Source organism: Eleutherodactylus coqui, chromosome 1, assembly GCF_035609145.1.
Source record: "Eleutherodactylus coqui strain aEleCoq1 chromosome 1, aEleCoq1.hap1, whole genome shotgun sequence".
In the NCBI taxonomy this organism is placed as follows: Eukaryota; Metazoa; Chordata; class Amphibia; order Anura; family Eleutherodactylidae; genus Eleutherodactylus; species Eleutherodactylus coqui.
The window spans coordinates 204425030-204445574 of NC_089837.1; the positions used below are offsets into that span (position 1 = coordinate 204425030).

Genomic DNA, 20545 nt, shown 5'->3' on the forward strand with positions numbered 1-20545 from the left:
CCATGCTGTCGGTCCACAGGGACTTCACAATAGGGAGTTGTACCTGCCTGTGTCTATGAATTAAAAAGCCCGGTCTGACTGGGGCATGCAGACACCTTGACAGAATGAATAGTGTGTGGCACATAGGTTCCCCATTGCTATGCCCACGTGTGCAGCTCCTGATGGCGGTGGCACAGGATTCTATTTCTCATTGCTTCTGTACAGCATTGTGGGCTATCGCCCCGCCCCTTTTAAAGAGGGTCGCTGCCTAGCCGTGCCAACCCTCTGCAGTGTGTGCCTGCGGTTCCTCCTCATGGCAGACGCACTTCTAAATAGACATGAGTGTGGCGTGGCATGAGGGCAGCTGAAGGCTGCGCAGGGACACTTTGGTGTGCGCTGTGGGGGGGAGGGGGTGGTTGGACAGCATGTAAGCCAGGAGAAGTGGCAGTGGAGTGTCATGCAGGCAGTGATTGTGCTTTGTTGGAGGTAGTGTGGTGCTTAACTAAGGTATGCATTGCTAATGAGGGCTTTTCAGAAGTAAAAGTTTTTGGGAGGGGGGGGCCCCACTCTTGCCGCTATTGTGGCTTAATAGTGGGACCTGTGAACTTGAGATGCAGCCCAACATGTAGCCCCTCGCCTGCCCTATCCGTTGCTGTGTCGTTCCCATCACTTTCTTGAATTGCCCAGATTTTCACACATGAAAACCTTAGTGAGCATCGGCGAAATACAAAAATGCTCGGGTCGCCCATTGACTTCAATGGGGTTCGTTACTCGAAACGAACCCTCGAGCATCGCGATAATTTTGTCCCGAGTAACGAGCACCCGAGCATTTTGGTGCTCGCTCATCTCTAATTGAGTCCAATTGATGCGGAACTGGATCTATAATAGCATATGATAGCCCAGCGCAGATAATGTCAGCGTGTATGAGGACCTTAGTAATGGGTCCTGTCTTGGACAATAAATGTCTGTGTTGATTGATGTACTTAATTGTTACAACAATCAAATAGCTCATAGATTTAAGATTTATGCTAACGTCAATTATCAATATGTATTGACGCTAGATAGAAACGGATCACTTAGAGATATAACGGCTCTACGCGTTTCCCTGCTGTAATTGCCAGCAGTTCATCAGGAGCTATAAATGGATGACCCTAAATAATTCTGGGCAATAGACTGAAATATCCCTGTCACACCCAATTGATAAGGTGTTGTGGAGGATCAGTGCATCACTATAGAATATGCGCGGGGGTAATAAATCCCTGAAGGTTTTAATGGAACCACATAGCGCAAATATAGGGATAGAAAATAAAGAGCTCAAGATTAGTAGAGTCAAGGTAAAGTGGATACTGACTGAGCTACAGCTAATAGAAGATAGATGCTATTCTTGCTGAGAGCTGTCTTGGTTTTAGCACAATAAGTTACAGTATTGACTCTGATTCAGGTAAGATGTTATTAGCTAAAATACTATCCCTAGTTCAATCTAGGTGCTAAGATACCAAATAAAAAGAAAGAAGAAAAGAAAATCAAAAGATAAAGCCTGTGGCTCTGATGGTGAGCCAAGGCACATGTTATGCCACAGAAATGGATAGGGCAGGCCAGGGGCAACATGCAGGGCTGCATCTCAGGCTCCCAGGTCTCACTATTAAGCCACAATAGCGGCAAGAGTGTGCCCCCCCCCCCCCAACAATTTTTATTTTGGACAAACCCTCATTAGCAAGGCACACCTTAGCTAAGCACCACATTACCTCCAACCAAGCACAATCACTGCCTGCGGGACACACCCCTGCCTCTTCTCCTGGGTTACATGCTGCCCAACCACTGCACGACCCTGCGTCCGCAGTGCACACAAAAGTGTCCCTGCGCAGCCTTCAGCTGCCCTCATGCCACACGCTCGCTTAATAGCCACACTACCCTCATGTCTTTTTATAAGTGCGTCTGCCATGAGGAGGAACCGGAGGCACACACTGCAGAGGGTTGGCAGGGCCAGGTAGCGACCCTGTTTAAAAAGGGGGGGGGCGATAGCCCACAATGCTGTTGAGAATCGATGAGAAATTGACGTTCGATCTTCATTCCAATCCTGTGCCACCTCTGTCAGGAGCTGCAAACGTGGTCATAAAGGGGACTCAGGTGCCAGCCCAGCACTTCTACACATCTCCACAATGCAGCAATACTCTGTGTGGGAAGTATGTGAGCGGGCCCTGGGTCTGCCTCTGTCCCAGCCAACACCTTGTGTGGCCCAAGGTGCTGCGAGTGACATAGCAATGGGGAATTTATGTGTCCACACACTACTCATTCTGTTTGGGTGTCGATACCTCATCGACAACGCAAGGGGTAAACCATCTGCGCTCTGCACCCTACCCAAGTCTGTCAGTGTTTTCGGGACAGACAGGTAAAACACCTCTATGGGAAGTCTGTGTGCACCCACAGCATGGGTGGGTCCAAGGAACTTAAAGACAGTACACATAAAGAAATCAGAGTGCCCAAACATGGCAGACTTTCACTGTGCCGAGGACATAGGCCTCTGCACAAACCCTCAGCAACCGCGGGCATAGAGCAGACTCCTATGCTAGCGTAGCTGTGAACGTCTCATTAGCGCTGTATCGCTCCTCTTGTTTGTCCCAATGCAGTGCCCCAGATAGCTGTGGTAACGTGAGAGAAAATACATGTTGGCTTCAGCCAACACTCCATGCCCTAGTCAGTCTGCTTTTGTTTTTTTTTAAGTGCCAGGCAGGTACAACACTGCTATGGGAAGTCTGTGTGCACCCACAGCATGGGTGGGTCCCAGGAACCCAGAGAAGGTACATAAAGAAATCCCATTGCAGTGCCCCGGATAGCTGTGGTAACGTGAGAGAAAATACATGCTGGCTTCGGCCCACACTCCATGCCCTAGTCAGTCTGGGGTTTTTTTTAGTGCCAGGTAGGTACAACACCACTATGGGAAGTCTGTGTGCACCCACAGCATGGGTGGGTCCCAGGAACCCAGAGAAGGTACATAAAGTAAACCCATTGCAGTGCCCCAGATAGCTGTGGTAACGCTAAGAGAAAATACATGTTAGCCTCGGCCCACAATCCATGCCCTAGTCAGTCAGTGGGTTTTTTTGGGGCCAGATAGGTAGAACACCGCGATGGGAAGACTTAGTGCACCCATAGTATACACAGACCCCTGTAATATTCCTGTAGCAAAGGTATAAGCTGAACTCAGTAACAGTTATGTGGCAGATGTCTAGGGAGACCCCAGTAACATTTCTGTAGTAACAGTATAGGCAGACCCCTGTAACATTTCTGTAACAGAAGTATAGGCAGACCCCAGTAACATTTTAGTAGCAGAAGTATACGCAGACCCCCGAGTAACATTTACGTAGCAGCAGTATTGGCAGACCCCTGTAACATTTGTGTAGCAGCAGTATAGGCAGACCCCTGTAACATTTGTGTAACAGCAGTATAGGCAGACCCCTGTAACATTTGTGTAGCAGCAGTATAGGCAGACCTCTGTAAAATTTCTGTAGCAGAAGTATAGGCAGACCCCAGTAACATTTCTGTAGTAACAGTATAGACAGACCCCAAGTAACATTTCTGTAGTAACAGTATAGACAGACCCCTGTAACATTTGTGTTGCAGCAGTATAGGCAGACCCCTGTAACATTTCAGTAGCAGCAGTATAGGCAGAGCCCAGTATTAGTAACATTTCTGTAGTAACAGTATAGACAGACCACAGTAACATTTCTGTAGTAACAGTATAGGCAGACCCCAGTAAAATTTATGTAGCAGCAGTATAGGCAGACCCCTGTAACATTTCAGTAGCAGAAGTATAGGCAGACCCCTGTAACATTTGTGTAGCAGCAGTATCGGCAGACCCCTGTAACATTTCAGTAGCAGCAGTATAGGCAGAGCCCAGTATTAGTAACATTTCAGTAGTAACAGTATAGACAGACCCCAGTAACATTTCTGTAGTAACAGTATAGGCAGACCCCTGTAACATTTGTGTTGCAGCAGTATAGGCAGACCCCTGTAACATTTCAGTAGCAGCAGTATAGGCAGAGCCCAGTATTAGTAACATTTCAGTAGTAACAGTATAGACAGAACCCAGTAACATTTCTGTAGTAACAGTATAGACAGACCCCTGTAACATTTGTGTTGCAGCAGTATAGGCAGACCCCTGTAACATTTCAGTAGCAGCAGTATAGGCAGACCCGTGTAACATTTCTGTAGCTGAAGTATAGGCAGACCCCTGTAACATTTCTGTAGCTGAAGTATAGGCAGAACCCTGTAACATTAACCTGGCAGAAATATAGGCAGAGACCAGTAACATTTTTGTTGCAGAAGTATACGCAGACCCCAGTAACATTTATGTAGCAGCAGTATAGGCAGACCCCAGTAGCATTTCTGTCGAAAGAGTGTATAGGCAAACCCCTGAAACATTGGGGTACCATGAGTGTAGGCATAGGCCAGAAAAATTAGTTAGATAAAAGTATAGATGAGGGCCTGAAAAATAAGTGTTGCAAGTGTACATATGTACCCCTGAAACATTGCTCAACCAAGAGGGCAGGTGAAACCCATAAATATTTATTGAAAGATACAGCTCGCTGTTGCTTAATTTGTAACAGAGCCAGGAGGCAGCCCTGTTAAAAAAATTGGTTCATGTTAAAGTATCAATGCTTTTGAAACTTTGAAAAATTGTTAAAAAATTGTAAGCACAGCCTTTTGGGCCGTAGAAAAATTGGCAGTTCAGCGTGATGACCTGCTGTTTTAGGAGGAGGAGCAGGAGGAGGAGGACTAATATCATACACAGGTTGACAAAGGTAAATCTCCCTTTTTTTCCCATGATAGAGAAGAATGCTTGCATCCGCGGTTGCAGCGGAAAGAATCTTTAGGTTCCGCTGCTCTCCGCTGGTGGAGAAGAGAAGTCTGGGGAAATCCAGGCTTTTTCATCTTTATGAGTGTCAGCATGTCGGCACTGGCAGTTGACAGGTGGGTACGCTTATCCGTGATGATTCCCCCAGCTGCACTAAACACCCTCTCTGACAAGACGCTAGCGTCAGGGCAAGCAAGCACCTCCAGGGCATACAGCGCAAGTTCGTGCCACGAGTCCAGCTTTGACACCCAGTAGTTGTATGGAGCAGAGGCATCACGGAGGACGGTGGTACGATCGGCTACGTACTCCCTCACCATCTTTTTACAGTGCTCCCTCCGACTCAGCCTTGACTGGGGAGTGGTGACACAGTCTCGCTGGGGAGCCATAAAGCTGGCATAGGCCTTGGAAAGTGTTCCCCTGCCTGCGTTGAACATGCTGCCTGATCTCCGCGCCTCCCCTGCTACTTGTCCCTCGGAACTGCGCCTTCTGCCACTACCGCTATCAGATGGAAAGTTTACCATCAGTTTGTCCACCAGGGCCCTGTGGTATTGCATCACTCTCGAACCCCTTTCCTCTTCGGGAATGAGAGTGGAAAGGTTCTCCTTATACCGTGGGTCGAGCAGGGTGTACACCCAGTAATCTGTAGTGGCCAGAATGCATCTAACACGAGGGTCAAGAGAAAGGCAGCCTAACATGAAGTCAGCCATGTGTGCCAGGGTACCAGTACGCAACACATCGCTGTCCTCACTAGGATCCTCCTCCTCCACAGGCCATACACGCTGAACAGATGAGAGGCAAGCAGCATGGGTACCCTCTGCAGTGGGCCCAGCTGTCTCTTCCCCCTCCTCCTCCTGCTCTTCCTCCAAAACGCGCTGAGATATAGACATGAGGGTGCTCTGACTATCAAGCAACATACTCTCTTCCCCCGTCTCCTGTTCCGACTGCAAAGCATCAGCTTTTATGCTTTGCAGCGAACTTCTCAGCAGGCATAGCAGAGGAAAGGTGACGCTAATGATTGCAGCATCGCCGCTCACCATCTGGGTAGACTCCTCAAAGTTTCCAAGGACCTGGCAGATATCTGCCATCCAGGCCAACTCCTTGGTAAAGAATTGAGGAGGCTGACTCCCAGTACGCCGCCCATGTTGGAGTTGGTATTCCACTATTGCTCTATGCTGCTCATACAGCCTGGCCAACATGTGCAGCGTAGAATTCCACCGTGTGGGCACGTCGCACAGCAGTCAGTGCTCTGGCAGATTAAACCGATGTTGCAGGGTCCTTAGGGTGGCAGCATCCGTGGTGGACTTGCGGAAATGTGCGCAGACGCGGCGCACCTTGCCGAGCAGGTCAGACAAGTGCATGTAGTTTTTCAGAAACCGCTGAACCACCAGATTGAAGATGTGGGCCAGGCATGGCACATGTGTGAGGCTGCCGAGCTGCAGAGCCGCCACCAGGTTACGGCCGTTGTCACGCACGACCATGCCCGGTTGGAGGCTCAGCGGCAAAAGCCAGAGGTCGGTCTGCTCTGTCAGACCCTGCAACAGTTCGGGGGCCGTGTGCCTCTTGTCACCTAGGCTGAGTAGTTTCAGCACGGCCTGCTGACGCTTGCCCACCGCTGTGCTACCGCGCCACACCGACTGCTGGCAACGTGCTGCTCACATTTCTTAATTGAGAGGTAGAGGTTGTGTAGGAGGAGGAGGAGGGGGAGGGTTTAGGGGAGGTGGCATAGACCGCCGCAGATACCAGAACCAAGGAAGGATCCGCTGTTCTGGGTGTGGGTTCGACGTGAGCGGTCCCAGGCTCTGACTCTGTCCCAGCCTCCACCAAATTCACCCAGTGTGCCGTCAGGGAGATATAGTGGCCCTGCCCGCCAGTACTTGTCCACGTGTCTGTGGTTAAGTGGATCTTCCCAGTAACCGCGCTGGTGAGGGCACGATTGCTGTTGCTGGAGACGTGCGGGTGTAGGGCTGGGACGGCTCACCGGGAAAAATAGTGGCGACTGGGGACCGAGTAGCGTGGGACCGCCGCCGCCATCATGTTTTTGAAAGCCTCCATTTCCACAAGCCTGTACGGCAGCATCTCCAGGCTGATCAATTTGGCAATGTGCATGTTTAAAGCTTGAGCATGCGGGTGCGTGGCGGCGTATTTGCGCTTGCGCTCCAACGCTGGACGCTGCGCTGAGAGACATTGCTGGATGGGGTCGAGGACAGCGGAGGTGAAGGTGTGGGTGCAGGATGGGAGGCGCTCGTGCCTGTGTCCTGAGAGGGCAGTTGGATCTGAGTGGCAGGTTGGGGCACAGGGGGAGAGGCAGTGGTGCCACCCGGAGGCAGTGAACGGCTGGTAGTGGTGGCTCCCCAGCTGATCTTAGCGCAACACAGGTTGCACACCACTGTTCGTCGGTTGTCTGCGCTCTCACTGAAAAACATCCACACTTTTGAAGACCTAGGCCTCTGCAGGGTGACTTGGCGCGATTGGGTGCTTTGGGAAACAGTTGGGGGATTCTTCGCTCTGGCGCTGCCTCTACCCCTGGCCACCCCACTGCCTCTTCCAACCTGTCCTGCTGCTGCACTTGCCTCTCCCTCTGAAGACCTGTCCTCAGTTGGCTTAGCAAACCAGGTGGGATCAGTCACCTCATCGTCCAGCGGCTCTTCCTCCGAATCCTCTGTGCGCTCCTCCCTCGGACTTACTGCCCTTACTACTATCTCACTGATCGACAACTGTGTCTCATCATCATCGTCCTCCTAACCCACTGAAAGCTCTTGAGACAGTTGCCGTAAGTCCCCAGCCTCATCACCCGGACCCCGGGAACTTTCCAAAGGTTGGGCATCAGTCATGACAAAGTCCTCAGTTGAGAGAGGAACCATTTTTTCCCAATCAAGGCAGGGGCCCGAGAACAGTTCCTGGGAGTCTGCCTGCTCATCAGAATGTGTCATTTTCATGGAGTGAGGAGGCTTGGAGGAAGGAGGAGCAGCAGCGAGAGGATTCAGAGTTGCAGCAGTGGACAGCGTAGAAGACTGGGTGGTCGATACATTGCTGGATGCATTTTCTGCCATCCACGATAGGACCTGCTCACACTGCTCTGTTTGTAATAAAGGTCTACCACGTGGACCCAAAAATTGTGATATGAAGCTGGGGACTCCAGAAACTTGCCTCTCTCCTAATCCCGCAGCAGCTGGCTGCGATTCAACTGGACTAGGAACTCGGCCTGTGCCCACACCCTCACTTGGACCTCCGCGTCCTCGCCCGCGTCCTCGTCCACGGCCTCTAGCCCTACCCCTACACCTCATCATGGTGGATTACGAATAGAGCAATAATTATGGAATTATTGGCGTACAGTTGAAGGCTGACAGCAGTATTGTAACGCTAACTCCAGGCAGAAACAAAGAATACGGAAGGCAGCAAACAGGCCTAGCCGTGCAATAGTGATGCACTACAACTCCCACCAGACACCCAGTAAATTTCGGACGGTCAGAGGTAGCCGTAAGAAGGAGCTTTTATGTAAAATTTTTCTGAAAAAGAATACAGGCTATATAGCGTGTATATGACTTTCCCTCTATCAGTGGCTGTGGCCGTACGCTGTGCCTGAAGTTGACAGCAGACACAGAGCGGTGTAAATAATTATGGAATTATTGGCGTACAGTTGGAGGCTGACAGTGGTAATGTAACGCAAACTGCAGCCAGAAAAAAATTATACGCAAGGCTGCAAAGAGGTCTGGCTCTGCAATAGTGATGCACTACAACTCCCAGCAGCCACGCAGTAAAATGCACACGGTCACAGGTAGCCGTAAGAAGGAGCTTTTTTTTAAAAAAAAAATTTTGAAAAAGAATACAGGCTGTATAGCGTGTATATGGCTTTCCCTCTATCGGCGGCTGTGGCCGTACACTGTGCGTGAAGTTGACGGCGGACACACACCGGTGTAAAAAATTAGGGAATTATTGGCGTACAGTTGGAGGCCGACAGCGGTAATGTAACGCAAACTGCAGCCAGAAAAAAATTATATGCAAGGCTGCAAAAAGGTCTGGCTCTGCAATAGTGATGCACTACAACTCCCAGCAGCCACGCAGTAAAATGCACATGGTCACAGGTAGCCCTAAGAAGGACCGTTGGGGTTCTTGTAGACAGGATTCTACACTACCACTGTCCCTGTCTCACCGGTACTGTCCCTATACTCTGTATTACAGACTGCAGACTTAGAACGCTATAGCTGTAATAGCCAGCCCAGCCCGAGATGAAAAAAAAAATTTTGGTGCAAAACTGCTCCCAGCAGCCACAACATTAATGCACACTGTCAGTTGTGGCCCTAAGAAGGACTGTTGGGGTTCTTCAAGACAGGACCTACACTAACACTTTCCCTATAGCAGCAGCAGCACTCTCCCTGATCTCTCCCAGGGTGTGTCTGAGGCGAGCCGCGGGCGGGACCGCTTTAAGTACTCGGCGGTCACTTGATCTCGCCAGCCACTCACTGCAGGGAGGTGGGATAGGGCTGGCACGTCACAGGAGGAAGTTGTAATGCCTTGCCTGCATTTCTATTGGCCAGAAAATGGCGCTAAACATGCAGGGAAGGAAATGGAATTGACTCGAGTACATCGTGGTGCTCGCCTCGAGTAACGAGCATCTCGAGTACCCTAATGCTCGAATGAGCATCAAGCTCGGACGAGTATGCTCGCTCATCTCTAATAATATTTCATGGGGTCCAGTCAAATAAACTGAGTGACTAGTGTCTAATTAGTACTGAAGGTGCAGCTGAAAAGAAAATGAAATGACAAAATGTCATTTTTACATTCAGTTACATCTGAGAAGCAAGAGGTACAACAATATCTATTGCCCCAGCCCTGCTGCAAGTTACAACCTTCAGCACCAGAGATTTGTCATTTTTTTTATTATCATTTTTTATCCCCACCTTCCAAGAGCCGTAACATTTTTATTTTTGCATTCATGTAGCCACATCAAGGCTTGTTATTTGTAGCTTGAGTTGTATTTTTTAATGGTACTATTTAATATAAGAAAAAAAACTCAAAAAAAATATTTAAGTAGGGATGAATATTTTTGGGGGCTTACCTTTTACAATGTTCAAAGTGCAGTAAAAATGACCTCTAAACATTGTTCTATAGGTCACTATGATTATAGAGACGCCAGTTTCTAAAGCCTTTTTTAATGTTTTTCTACTTATTATTATTACTTAGTATTTTTTAAACAAAAATTGTTTTCTGTTGCCATATTTTGAGACCTGTTTATGTTGCAGGGGGTGCACAGGAGGGGTGCCCCTCTCCCACTCACTGTTTAGACACATGGTCAGCTTTGACTGCGGCTTCTAAACAGTTAACTGCTGAGATCAGAGTTATCTCTGATCATAGCAGTTGCTGGGGCTGTTAGATGCCAAAATCAGCTAATTGTCACCAGGTATAGAGTGGAATTGGCTCCCTAGTCCGCTCCATACACCCTTCTTGACCGTATGACGTATTTATATTATATAGATGTAAATGAAACATCAGAAAGTAGATGGAACATCAGGTGATCTTCCCTGTGCTATTGAAGGAATAAAAGAATGCAGGCTATCTATAAGCAGAGAGATGGTGAGGGAACACATAGCTAACTTAAATTAATTCAAGTGTCCAAGTCCAGATGAATTAGGGAATAAGATGGATCAAGGAAACTACAGGCCTGTGAGTCTGATTTCTATACCGGGAGAGGTCTTTGAACAAATTATAAAACAGCATGTATGCAAGTACTTGGATGAGAATGGACTAATTAACCAGAGCCAGCATGGGCTTTAACAAACAAGTCATGCCAGACTAATCTAATTTGCCTTCAATGACAGAATCACCGACTGGTTTGATCAGGAAAATGCAGTAGATATAGTATATCTTGACTTTAGTAAAGCATTTGACAAAGTATCTCATATAATCCCTATTGAAAAAATGACCAAATATGGGATTGACAAGGCAAGTGTAAGGTGGATTCCAAACTGGCTAAGTGATCGTAGTCAAACAGTGGTCATAAATGGCTGCACATCCAAGTAGAAGAATGTCACAAGTGGAGTAGCACAAGACTCTGTTCTAGGCCCAGTGTTGTTTAACATTTTTATAAATGATCTGGAGGAGGGAATTATGGGGAAACGAATCAAATATACTGACGCCACAAAGCTAGGAGTTATAGCTAACACTAGAGAAAGTGAAAAGAGTAGTTCAAGCCATAACAAATCCCAGCACTCCAGATAGTAAACTATATATTGTAAGTGAAGTACTTACTTCACAGAGGTGACTCCGCGGAGTGCACCCCTAATCCAGAAAGACAGTCAAATCACAAGAAAGGTTCCTGTCCAGCGGATATATCAATTCCAGATCTCAATATTACATATAAAAGTTTTATTCATGAGGTAACTGCCTCATCATAGGGGAACCCGGGTACTTCGGGATGAGTTAATATGTGTATCTTTCCTCACCTACATCCTGAACTATCCACAAATTAGCTATCTCTTGTCCTAACCTATCTCTGGAGCACTACCTTTGCTGATTGTTGTTTAACACTAGAGAAGAGAGAGAGGATTCAAAAAGATCTAGACAAGCTTGAACAGTGGGCAGCAACTAACAGAATGATATTTAACAAGGAGAAATGTAAGGTTCTACATCTTGGCAAGAAAAATGAGCATAGCATATACAGAATAGGAGGGAATGAGCTAAGCAGCAGTACATGTGAAAAAGACTTGAGTATACTAATACTCACAGACTGAACATGAGTCAACAGTGTGATCCAGCAGCAATAAAGGCAAACACAATTCTATGTATTAAGAGAAGCATATAGTCCAGATCACATGAGGTCATTATCCCCCTCTACTCTTCTTTAGGCCGCCTGCAGACGGTCAGGTCGGATCCGGCTGTGAGAATTCTCGCAGCGGGACCTGACCCGAGCGCCTGCAGAGAGCAGCGCATACTCACCCACGCCCCGCAGCTCCGGATCTTTCATGTGCTGGCTGTGAGCCCCACACAGAAATAGAACATGCTGCGATTTGTTTGCCGTGAGAGATTTCGCGCGGACAAAACGCAGCCGTCTGCCTAGGATTGCGTTTGCTAACGCAATCGTATGGCAGCTTCCAAGGGCGGAAATTCCACGGGAAATCCTGCCGCGGAATTTCCGCCCCTCTGCAGGCAGCCTTAGTCAGACCTCATCTGGAATACTGTGTCCTGTTCTGGGCACCACAATTTTAAAAAGACATAGACAAACTGGAGTAAGTTTAAACAAGAGCTACCAGGATGGTGAGCGGTCTGCAAATCATGTCCTATGAGTAATGGTTGAAGGAGATGGGAATGTTTAGCTTGCAAAAAAAGAAGGCTGAGAGGAGACTTAATAACTGTCTACAAATATCTAAGGCCTCATATCTACGGGATAATTGTTATTTAAAATACGCAGCGTTTTTCCCGCACGCGGATCCGCGCCCCATAGGGATGCATTGGACACCCGCGGGTAGATAAATACCCGCGGATGGTATGTAAAAGTGATTTAAAAATTTCCAGTGCATGAAAAAAGACGCGCCATGCTCCAGTTAAGTGCGGATCACGTTCCGGATGGCCCCCATTGATCTCTATGGGTGCGGGAGATCCGCTGCGGATATTAAATGTGAATTAAATGGGTGCGGGAGATCCGCTGCGGATTTCAAGGCTGGGAGGTGGAGAAAGTACTAGGAGGTGGGGTAAAGTGGGCAAAACACCTGCAGTGTAAAAATTGCATCAGCGTACATACGCGCGTGAAAAAAAACGCATCCGCATGTCACCCGCATGCAATAAAATACAATTTTAAGCTCATCCGCACTGCATCCGCAGCCCAAATCCGCGTTACAAATCCGCAGCGGATCTGATTTTCCCCGTGGACATGAGGCCTAAAGCAGAGGCGTAACTTGAAGCTTCTGGGCACCGATGCGAAATCTGTAACAGGGCCCCCAATTATAATAATTTTTTTTTGGTATTGGGCTCCCTATATGGAGGAGAGAGGCCTTATGGGCCCCCTAATGCTCCTGGGCCCAGGTGCAACCGCATCCTCTGTATCCAATAGTTACATCCCTGATCTAAAGGGCTGTCACAGTACAGAGGGAGCAGCCCTATTCTCATTTGCACAAGGAAAGACTAGATGCAATGGGATGAAACCAAAAGGGAGGAGACACAGATTAGATATTAGAAAAAACTTTCTGACAGTGTGGGGGGTGATCAATGGGTGGAACAGGTTACCACGGGAGGTGGTGTGTTCTCCTTCAATGGAAGTGTTCAAACAGAGGCTAGACAGACATCTGTTTGGGATGATTTAGTGAATTCTGCACTGAGCAGGGGGTTGGACCCGATGCTCCTGGAGGTCCCTTTTGAACTCTACCATTCTATGATTGTGTGGTAGGGGAAGGGATTACGTGCAGCTATATTCCAACTGCAGCTCTGCCATGTACATGAGCTCTTCAGGTAACTTGGGAGTTTGATTTACCTTTTCACGCCAACCTTCTTTAACTATTAAGAGTGATTCTGGAAGTGAAAAGTGTCAATTAAGTGAAAACATAGCTAAGTATATTATTGGATATTATGGTATTGTATGTTGCAATAGCACATAATGCAAATATCTAATATACTGTATGATCCCAGATACGTTAAAACATATACAGGGCTATTGCATGATTCCAAATATGGTCAAACCTGTATTATATAAAGACGTCACGTTATAGCAGGGTAATGTCATGAGCATGTATATTTGGATAAAGTAAAATATTTTTTTAATTGATGTTCCTAAACAAATGACACCGTTGATACTATTTAAAGAGTCGTTTTACATGGCCTCTATGGTCCCTGAACTAGTATATACATTCAAACATTTTCCCTTGGACACATTAAATTCTATACGCAACTTACCTGCAAGTAAACTTCTGCTCTGCATCACACATCTTAGCACATTCCAAATCATTGACTGTTGTGTAAAATCCTCTTTGTTTACCCACCATCCATGCTCCTTCAGTTTTTATATAGGCATCAAGTTCATCACTTAAAACTATAAAAAAAAATGTTTACTGGAGATTCGGAGATTCCTGAGCCAGTGACTATTACAGCAATGTGACAACTCTAGCATAAGGAAACATAAATAAGCACAAATTCCATTTTGACAAATATCTCAGTATGGAGGACTAACCACAATGGCAAAATGTAGCTCTTGGACCAAAAAAAGTTGTTCACCCTTGCGTAGTCATGAGTAAGCAACATACCGTTCTAAGATTTAATTATAGTAGTTCCAATATCAAAATTAAAGGGGTTGAGCCACAATAGATAGGATAGGTAATAAAAGTCTGATCTTAGTTAGAGATGAGCGAGCACGCTCGGTTAAGGCAGATACTCGAGCAAGCATCGCTCTTCTGGAGTATCTGCATACTTGTCCGAGCAAATCCGGGGGGGGGAGCAGGGGGAGAGAGTGAGAGAAATCTCTCTCTCCCCCTCCTGCTAACCCCCGCCGCCACCCCCGCATTTGCTCGGACGAGTATGCAGATGCACGCTCAAGTATCTGCCTTAACCGAGTGTGCTTGCTCATCTCTAATCTTAGTGGTTTAACAATTGAGACCCCCGCTGATCCTGAGAATGGGCGTCCTATGTCCCCCCCTTGTCATTGCTGTGGGCTCACTGCACCCACCCACCCAGTAACAACAGATTGAATGCAATGGAGGTTGCATATGTGCTATGCCGCTCTATTCATTTTATTGAGGATGACGGAAATAGCCAAGTACATGCGCTCCGCTATCTCTGACAGTCCCAATAAAGATGAATAGATGAATGGATGAATGGTACCTTGCATGCGCGACCACTGCTCCATTCAATCTCCTTCTCACAATGGGGCTGAGGAAGGGGAGGGAGAGTGCATGCAGTGAGCTTGCAATGAGGAGGATGGAGGACAGGGACCTCTATTCTTGGGATCCATGGGAATCTCAATGGTGAGGCCCCACCATTCTGATTTTTATCACCTATCCTATGGATACATGACAAAAGTGTATTGTGGCACAACCCCTTTAAACTATGTGTTCTATATTTGTTTTAAAGGGATTGTCTCTTCTATGTCATAGAAAGAGCAGCTCCCACTACGATGTACTTGATGTGACTATATATTACATAGTCAGCCATTCATTAACCCCTTGAGTGGCGGGTTTCCTACCACCCTGTCGTGCCCACCAGGGCAGGTTTTTTAAAATGGTCTAATCATTGAATTTCAACTAATTTTGCAGTTGCGTCTCAAGAGCCATAACTTTTTCATTTTTCCATTGACATGGCCATATGAGGGCTTGTTTTTTGCGGGACAAGTTGTGATTTTTTTAAACAGGGGGGAGGAAAAAAAGAAATGGGGAAAAACGAAAAAAAGGGGCCATGTCATTAAGGGGTTAAATAATGCATTAACTTCCTTCTCTGGGTCATTACGATGCATGGATACCACGTGTGTGATGGTATTTTTGATTTTTTAACAAAGTAAAGGGAGACAAGTGTTTTTATAATTTTTTTTATAATTTTTTAACTTTTTTTTTTTTATAATTTATTTATTTTTTTTGTCCCTTTAGGGGACTTCCACAGGGACCCATCAGGACCCCTGATCACATTCCGGGGGTCCGATGGTGACAGCCCTTTACAAGCTGCAGTGACAGCCCTTTACATGCTGTAGTCACATGGACTGCAGCATGTAAAGGGTTAACACAGCAGAGATCGGAGGTTTTCTCTGATCTCTGCTGTAAGAGCTAGTACCTAGCTGTCCTCTGACAGCTAACAACCAGCTCTCCCTGCCACAGAGACCATTGGCTTGCTTCTGACAAGCCGATGGTCTCTATGGCAACCTGTAAACAAAGCAGAAGATTGTCGGCATATCGGCAATATCTTCTGCTGGTTTTTCAAAGCCCTTGCTTTGTTCTCTGTGGGTCTGTGCAGGCAGAGCACACTGTCACAGCTTGTGGCATTGTGCTCTGCAGCTCCCATAGTGATACATAGCCCGGAAATCTTCCGGGCTATGTTGCTATGAGCAGTGGAGCTCGTCCCGGAAATTTTCCGGGCGTGCCACTCAAGGGGTTAAATGGGATTCATGCAATACTATATCTCTTCTGTAAGAGTTAGTACAGAGAAATGGTCTGCATGTAGCTTTCGCAGGGGACAAAAAATGGACCTATGTCAAACCAACTTAAATAAGAATAACGATTGTCAACTCTCTACAGTATCTAATGTCTATATAGTACCATAGTACTCCATTATATAACTGATTTTTCAACATTTTTAATCAACAAAGCACCAAATTAATTGAAATGCAAATATCTAAAAATCTAAGAGTAAACAGCAACAAAACAATATTCATTTTTTTCCCGTCTTCATGCAGGTTTTTATGGTGGTCAAACTCCTGACATCCCTATCATTCAGCTATATGAAAAGGCTGTTAACATGCCCAAATGCCATAGCCACTTCAAAAAGCTGATACTAATATCCTCTCCTAGGGATAGATCATTCATCAATAATTTAGTCCAGTTACTTGATTAGTGTGAACAAGCCCAGAGCCCCCCATATTCTAATCAATGAAACATAAAATTTTGCAGTATAACAACAGTGAAAACAACATATAGCAAAGGCATCCATTATAGCGAGGAGACTAATGGACAGATTTTTAAAAAAATTCTAAATATACTGGCTACCTTGGGCCCAGTGGTGGCAAATACTTACTAAAAATAATTAAACATACCCAGTTCAAATGACATAGAAAAATCTTACCTGCATAAGGCAAGAAAAGAAGGAGAAACATATATTTGCTAGTGATCATTTTAGGTGAGTTTTAAGAATGAGCGCAGAACTTTAACTTAAATGTACTTTAGTTGATGGAACGGTTCAGCAAACAGATTTGCAAGCTCAAATCAATCATTATCTAAGTGACCTCTGGATTCTTATGCTTTAAATTGTTCAAACATAGCCTTGAAAGGAAGTGTCGTAAGCCCTATTTACGGTCTGTTTGGAAACATCTTCGCAGCCAAAAAAAAACACACTACTCAAAATGAGTAATATTTTAATTAGTTTCAAAAACCCACTGATGGTAGAAGTTTTAGAAAAATTCAACAATTAACCTTGAACCCAAAAACCTGTTGTCTAAAAATTAAAGTGTTTTACTGATGTGTGTTACTTAAATTGTGGTCACCACCTTGTTTTGACTTTCCATTTGTTAGTACCCCTCGCATGGGGATTATTTGGCTCTCTAACCTGTTCTCAACTGCAGTATTTCCAATAAAGTTTTTGAAGCTAAAAATGAAGGGGTTGTCCCTATTGTATAACTTTTTTTAATAAGCAGATTTTCCTATACCTACCTGATTGTGGAATTATTGTGTCTTTCTAAGACTCTCTCTACATAACCAATTACTTACACCAAGTGAGCAAGCAACTTAACAGAGCAACAAGTGATATCCTGATACTGTAGGGGTAATGAGCACTGTGAGCTATGGCGAGATCTGTGGCTTGCTATCTAAAGGCAGGGCTCCAGACAAAAAAAAATTAACTACAAACCATTGGCCTCTAAACTGAAAAAATTTTAGTTGCCAATTTTAAAAACATGTAGAATGATATATTCTGGTTTTTTTTTTAATTTTGTGACAGTATTTGGTTTTTTTTGTTTTTTTTAATGTGATGTGAATAAAGATTCCATTATTATTTGGGGGTAATACATGTTTTTTATTTATTGACATTGTTTGCGCAGCCATTAATTTAGGGTACATTTGATTTTAGAAACATTTGTCTTTGTGATTCTATAACATTGCACAGAAAAAGAAACATAGCTGTTACAGACATAATAGGGATTGACTGTGCAGGCTTGTATGTGAATTTATGCTTGAGAAAGGCCGAAACGTTCGGCCGAAACGCGTCGCACAATAAAGATTTCCTGACCTACCATTGGGATTCTGCCTGTTTTCCGGGACCCAGGGGTGCTTTTCAACAAGCACCCCTGAGAAGTAAGTGACATATGCTGTATAATCGGGTGTTATATTATCCCCATATACCACCTGTCTGTTATTTTTTCGAACACTGGAGCGCTGGTATTTTTTTGTACTTCATCTACATGCTTGTCCTGTGAAAGAGAACCAATGGAGGATGCCTCCATTAGCAGCTAGGCAGAAACAAAAAGACCTCATGAGATTTTTGGGGGGGTTAGGAGGGGGGGGAGAATTGCTGAGAAACACTTCAATTTAGAAAATTGTTTATAGGCCATTTGAAAACTACTAATTTTACAAATGCAAGACAGCGAGGCTTGCTTTTAATTCTGGGAGAAACCTTTAAAGGGTTTTTCCAGGGAAATACTATTGATGACCTATCATCAGGAAAAGTCATAAATAGTTGATTGGCTGAGGACCCTGTGGCCAGCACTTATAACTTCAGTCTGCTTTCACTTCCTGATCAACTGGGGTTCCAAGCGTGAAACCCAAGCCAATTAATAATTGATGACCTATCTTGAGGATCCATCAAGGTTTGCCTGGATGTGGCTGGTGGGCCCACATAGTTTGATCAAATTATGTGCTTGCATTTTTTATTCGGTTAGCATAAACAATGGTTGTGCATTTGTATGCAGATATTAAGTGTGTATGAGTGCTGAAGCATATGTTTGTTACTATAATTGTTGCAGCCATAGCTTATGTGCACCTTCACAATTTAGGTATTTGTTGGATGTGCAAACTTTAGTTTTTTTGTAGCACGTGCATTAATGTAGCAGTGGTTGCCTACATGTGTCATGCACTCCATTTACCCATCTCTCCCAGGTGGTTCAGTGATATACAGTTAGATATCCAACTTTCCCATCCAGGTGGAGGCTTTTCTAAGCCCAAAGAGAGGTGTCTGTAGAGTTAGAAACTCTTCCTGTAAGGTTCATCTGACATGGCAGGTAGACCCATATGGTTTGATTAAATTATTCCCTTAGAGCCTTGTATTTATTATGTGGTTAGTATAGAAAACAGTTGTGCATATTTAAGCAGATATTAAGTGTGTATGAGTACTGAAGCATGTGTTACTGTAATTATTGCAGCCATAGCTGAAAGGGGTTGTCCGAATTGTAGCTCTGTATTAAAGGGGTGGTCTCGCGAAACAAAGTGGGGTTATACACTTCCGTATGGCCATATTAATATATGTAATATACATCGTATATATGTAATATACATCGTGCATTAAATATGAGCCTCCCATTGCAAAGAACGAGCAGGGAGGAGAGCAGAGGTGAGCCTGCGTGGGGAAGGGAGGGGCGACAGCATGGTGACCTCGGTGCATATGGGCAGGGGCCCATGTCATGTGAACGGGCGCACAAACGTTAGATTTGTGCGCCCGGTCACGAGCTCCTACGCCCCAGATGATAGCATTTTTCGGCCGGCCGTGAAAACGCTGGCCGATATACGCCCATGGAAATAAAGCTTTAAGTGTATGAGTGCTTTAACTACAGCATATTACAATGATGTACATCGAGATATCATGTTGCACCAATAATGTTGCTCTAAGCATTCTGATTTCCGATATTGCACCCGAACAGAGATCCGACACCCAACTCCAGTGCAGTTTTGCTGCTTCTGCTGATATAGTGTATATACATGGCATAGCACTTTTGGTCAGGGCAATGTATGTTACGTTTCTACCTGTTGGTCTTTATCAAGCTAAATATCCACTGAATATAATATTGACAGATGGGAGGTATAACTGAGTGTGTTTAATAATGTGATTGGTGGGATAATTGTGACTATGTGACTATTCATACTGCATTATATTCAGTGGTTATTTAGTTTGATAAAGACCAAAAGGGTAGAAGCGTAGCTGTTATTTTTTTCTGCTATGGGAGAATAAAGTTTTTACAACTCTTTGCACCTATTGATGCTGCTGCGTTATCTGTGTTCTGGATTTACTCTGCGAATATTGTTCAGATTCCGCTGCGGCTGTTGCATTCCTGCAGTCCTGCCCAGATTGGGAGTTAAAGTATGCTGCTGGTAACCATTTTTCTATTTTGGCAATGTATGCTACGTCACTAGTGGCATAGCTATTGCTTATATACACCTTTCACATTTAATTTATTTGTTGGAAGTGCTGAGTGTTTTTTGTTTTCTGTTTGATGTGCATTTGTGCACGAGTGGCTACCTACACTTGTCATACACTTCAATTACAGTATACAGCAAGATATACAGCTTTCCTATCCATTTCTATTCCAAAGAGAGGTTTCTATAGAGCTAGGAACTCATCCAATAAGGTTCAGCTGGATGCTGGATCAGCCTACATATTTTGATCAAAAGGTGTATAAAGAGCCTCGCACTTTTTATGTAGTTAGTATAAATAGCAGTTGTGCAATTTTACACAAATACTGAAAGACTTCTCTTCCACTGGTCAGGATTGCCTACCATCAGCCGATCATCCAGCCCGCTGTGCAGCAAACCAGATGTTGATATCAACGGACATGGAGGAAATGTGGGGCACAAGCTTCACTCTCATTGAAATCAATGGGAGTGCTGTACTGCTACTTCCTGGTCAGGACTGGATGGGACGTCCTGACTGGAGATGAGCGAGCATACTCACTAAGGCAAACTACTAGAGCGAGTAGTGCCTTATGCGAGTACCTGCCTGTTCGTCACTAAAGATTTGGGTGCCAGCAGGGGGCGGGGAGCGTCAGGGGAGAGCGGGGAGGAACGGGGGGTTGGAAGAGCTCTCACTCTCTCCCCCCTGCTCACTCCCACA

At 45.4% G+C, this 20545-nt stretch overlaps 1 protein-coding gene across 1 annotated transcript in view; it reads right to left on the minus strand.

Annotated features, from left to right (window-relative positions):
* PLG (plasminogen) overlaps positions 1-16677 on the minus strand; it is an 82713-nt gene extending 66036 nt beyond the window's left edge. The window contains exons 1-2 of the mRNA XM_066590732.1: positions 16577-16677; positions 13712-13847 (exon numbers count right to left, since the gene is read on the minus strand). Coding sequence (XP_066446829.1) covers positions 13712-13847; positions 16577-16625 — 185 coding nt within the window. The 5' untranslated portion in view covers positions 16626-16677. The remainder of the gene's footprint in view (positions 1-13711; positions 13848-16576) is intronic.
* Positions 16678-20545: the final 3868 nt, after the last annotated feature.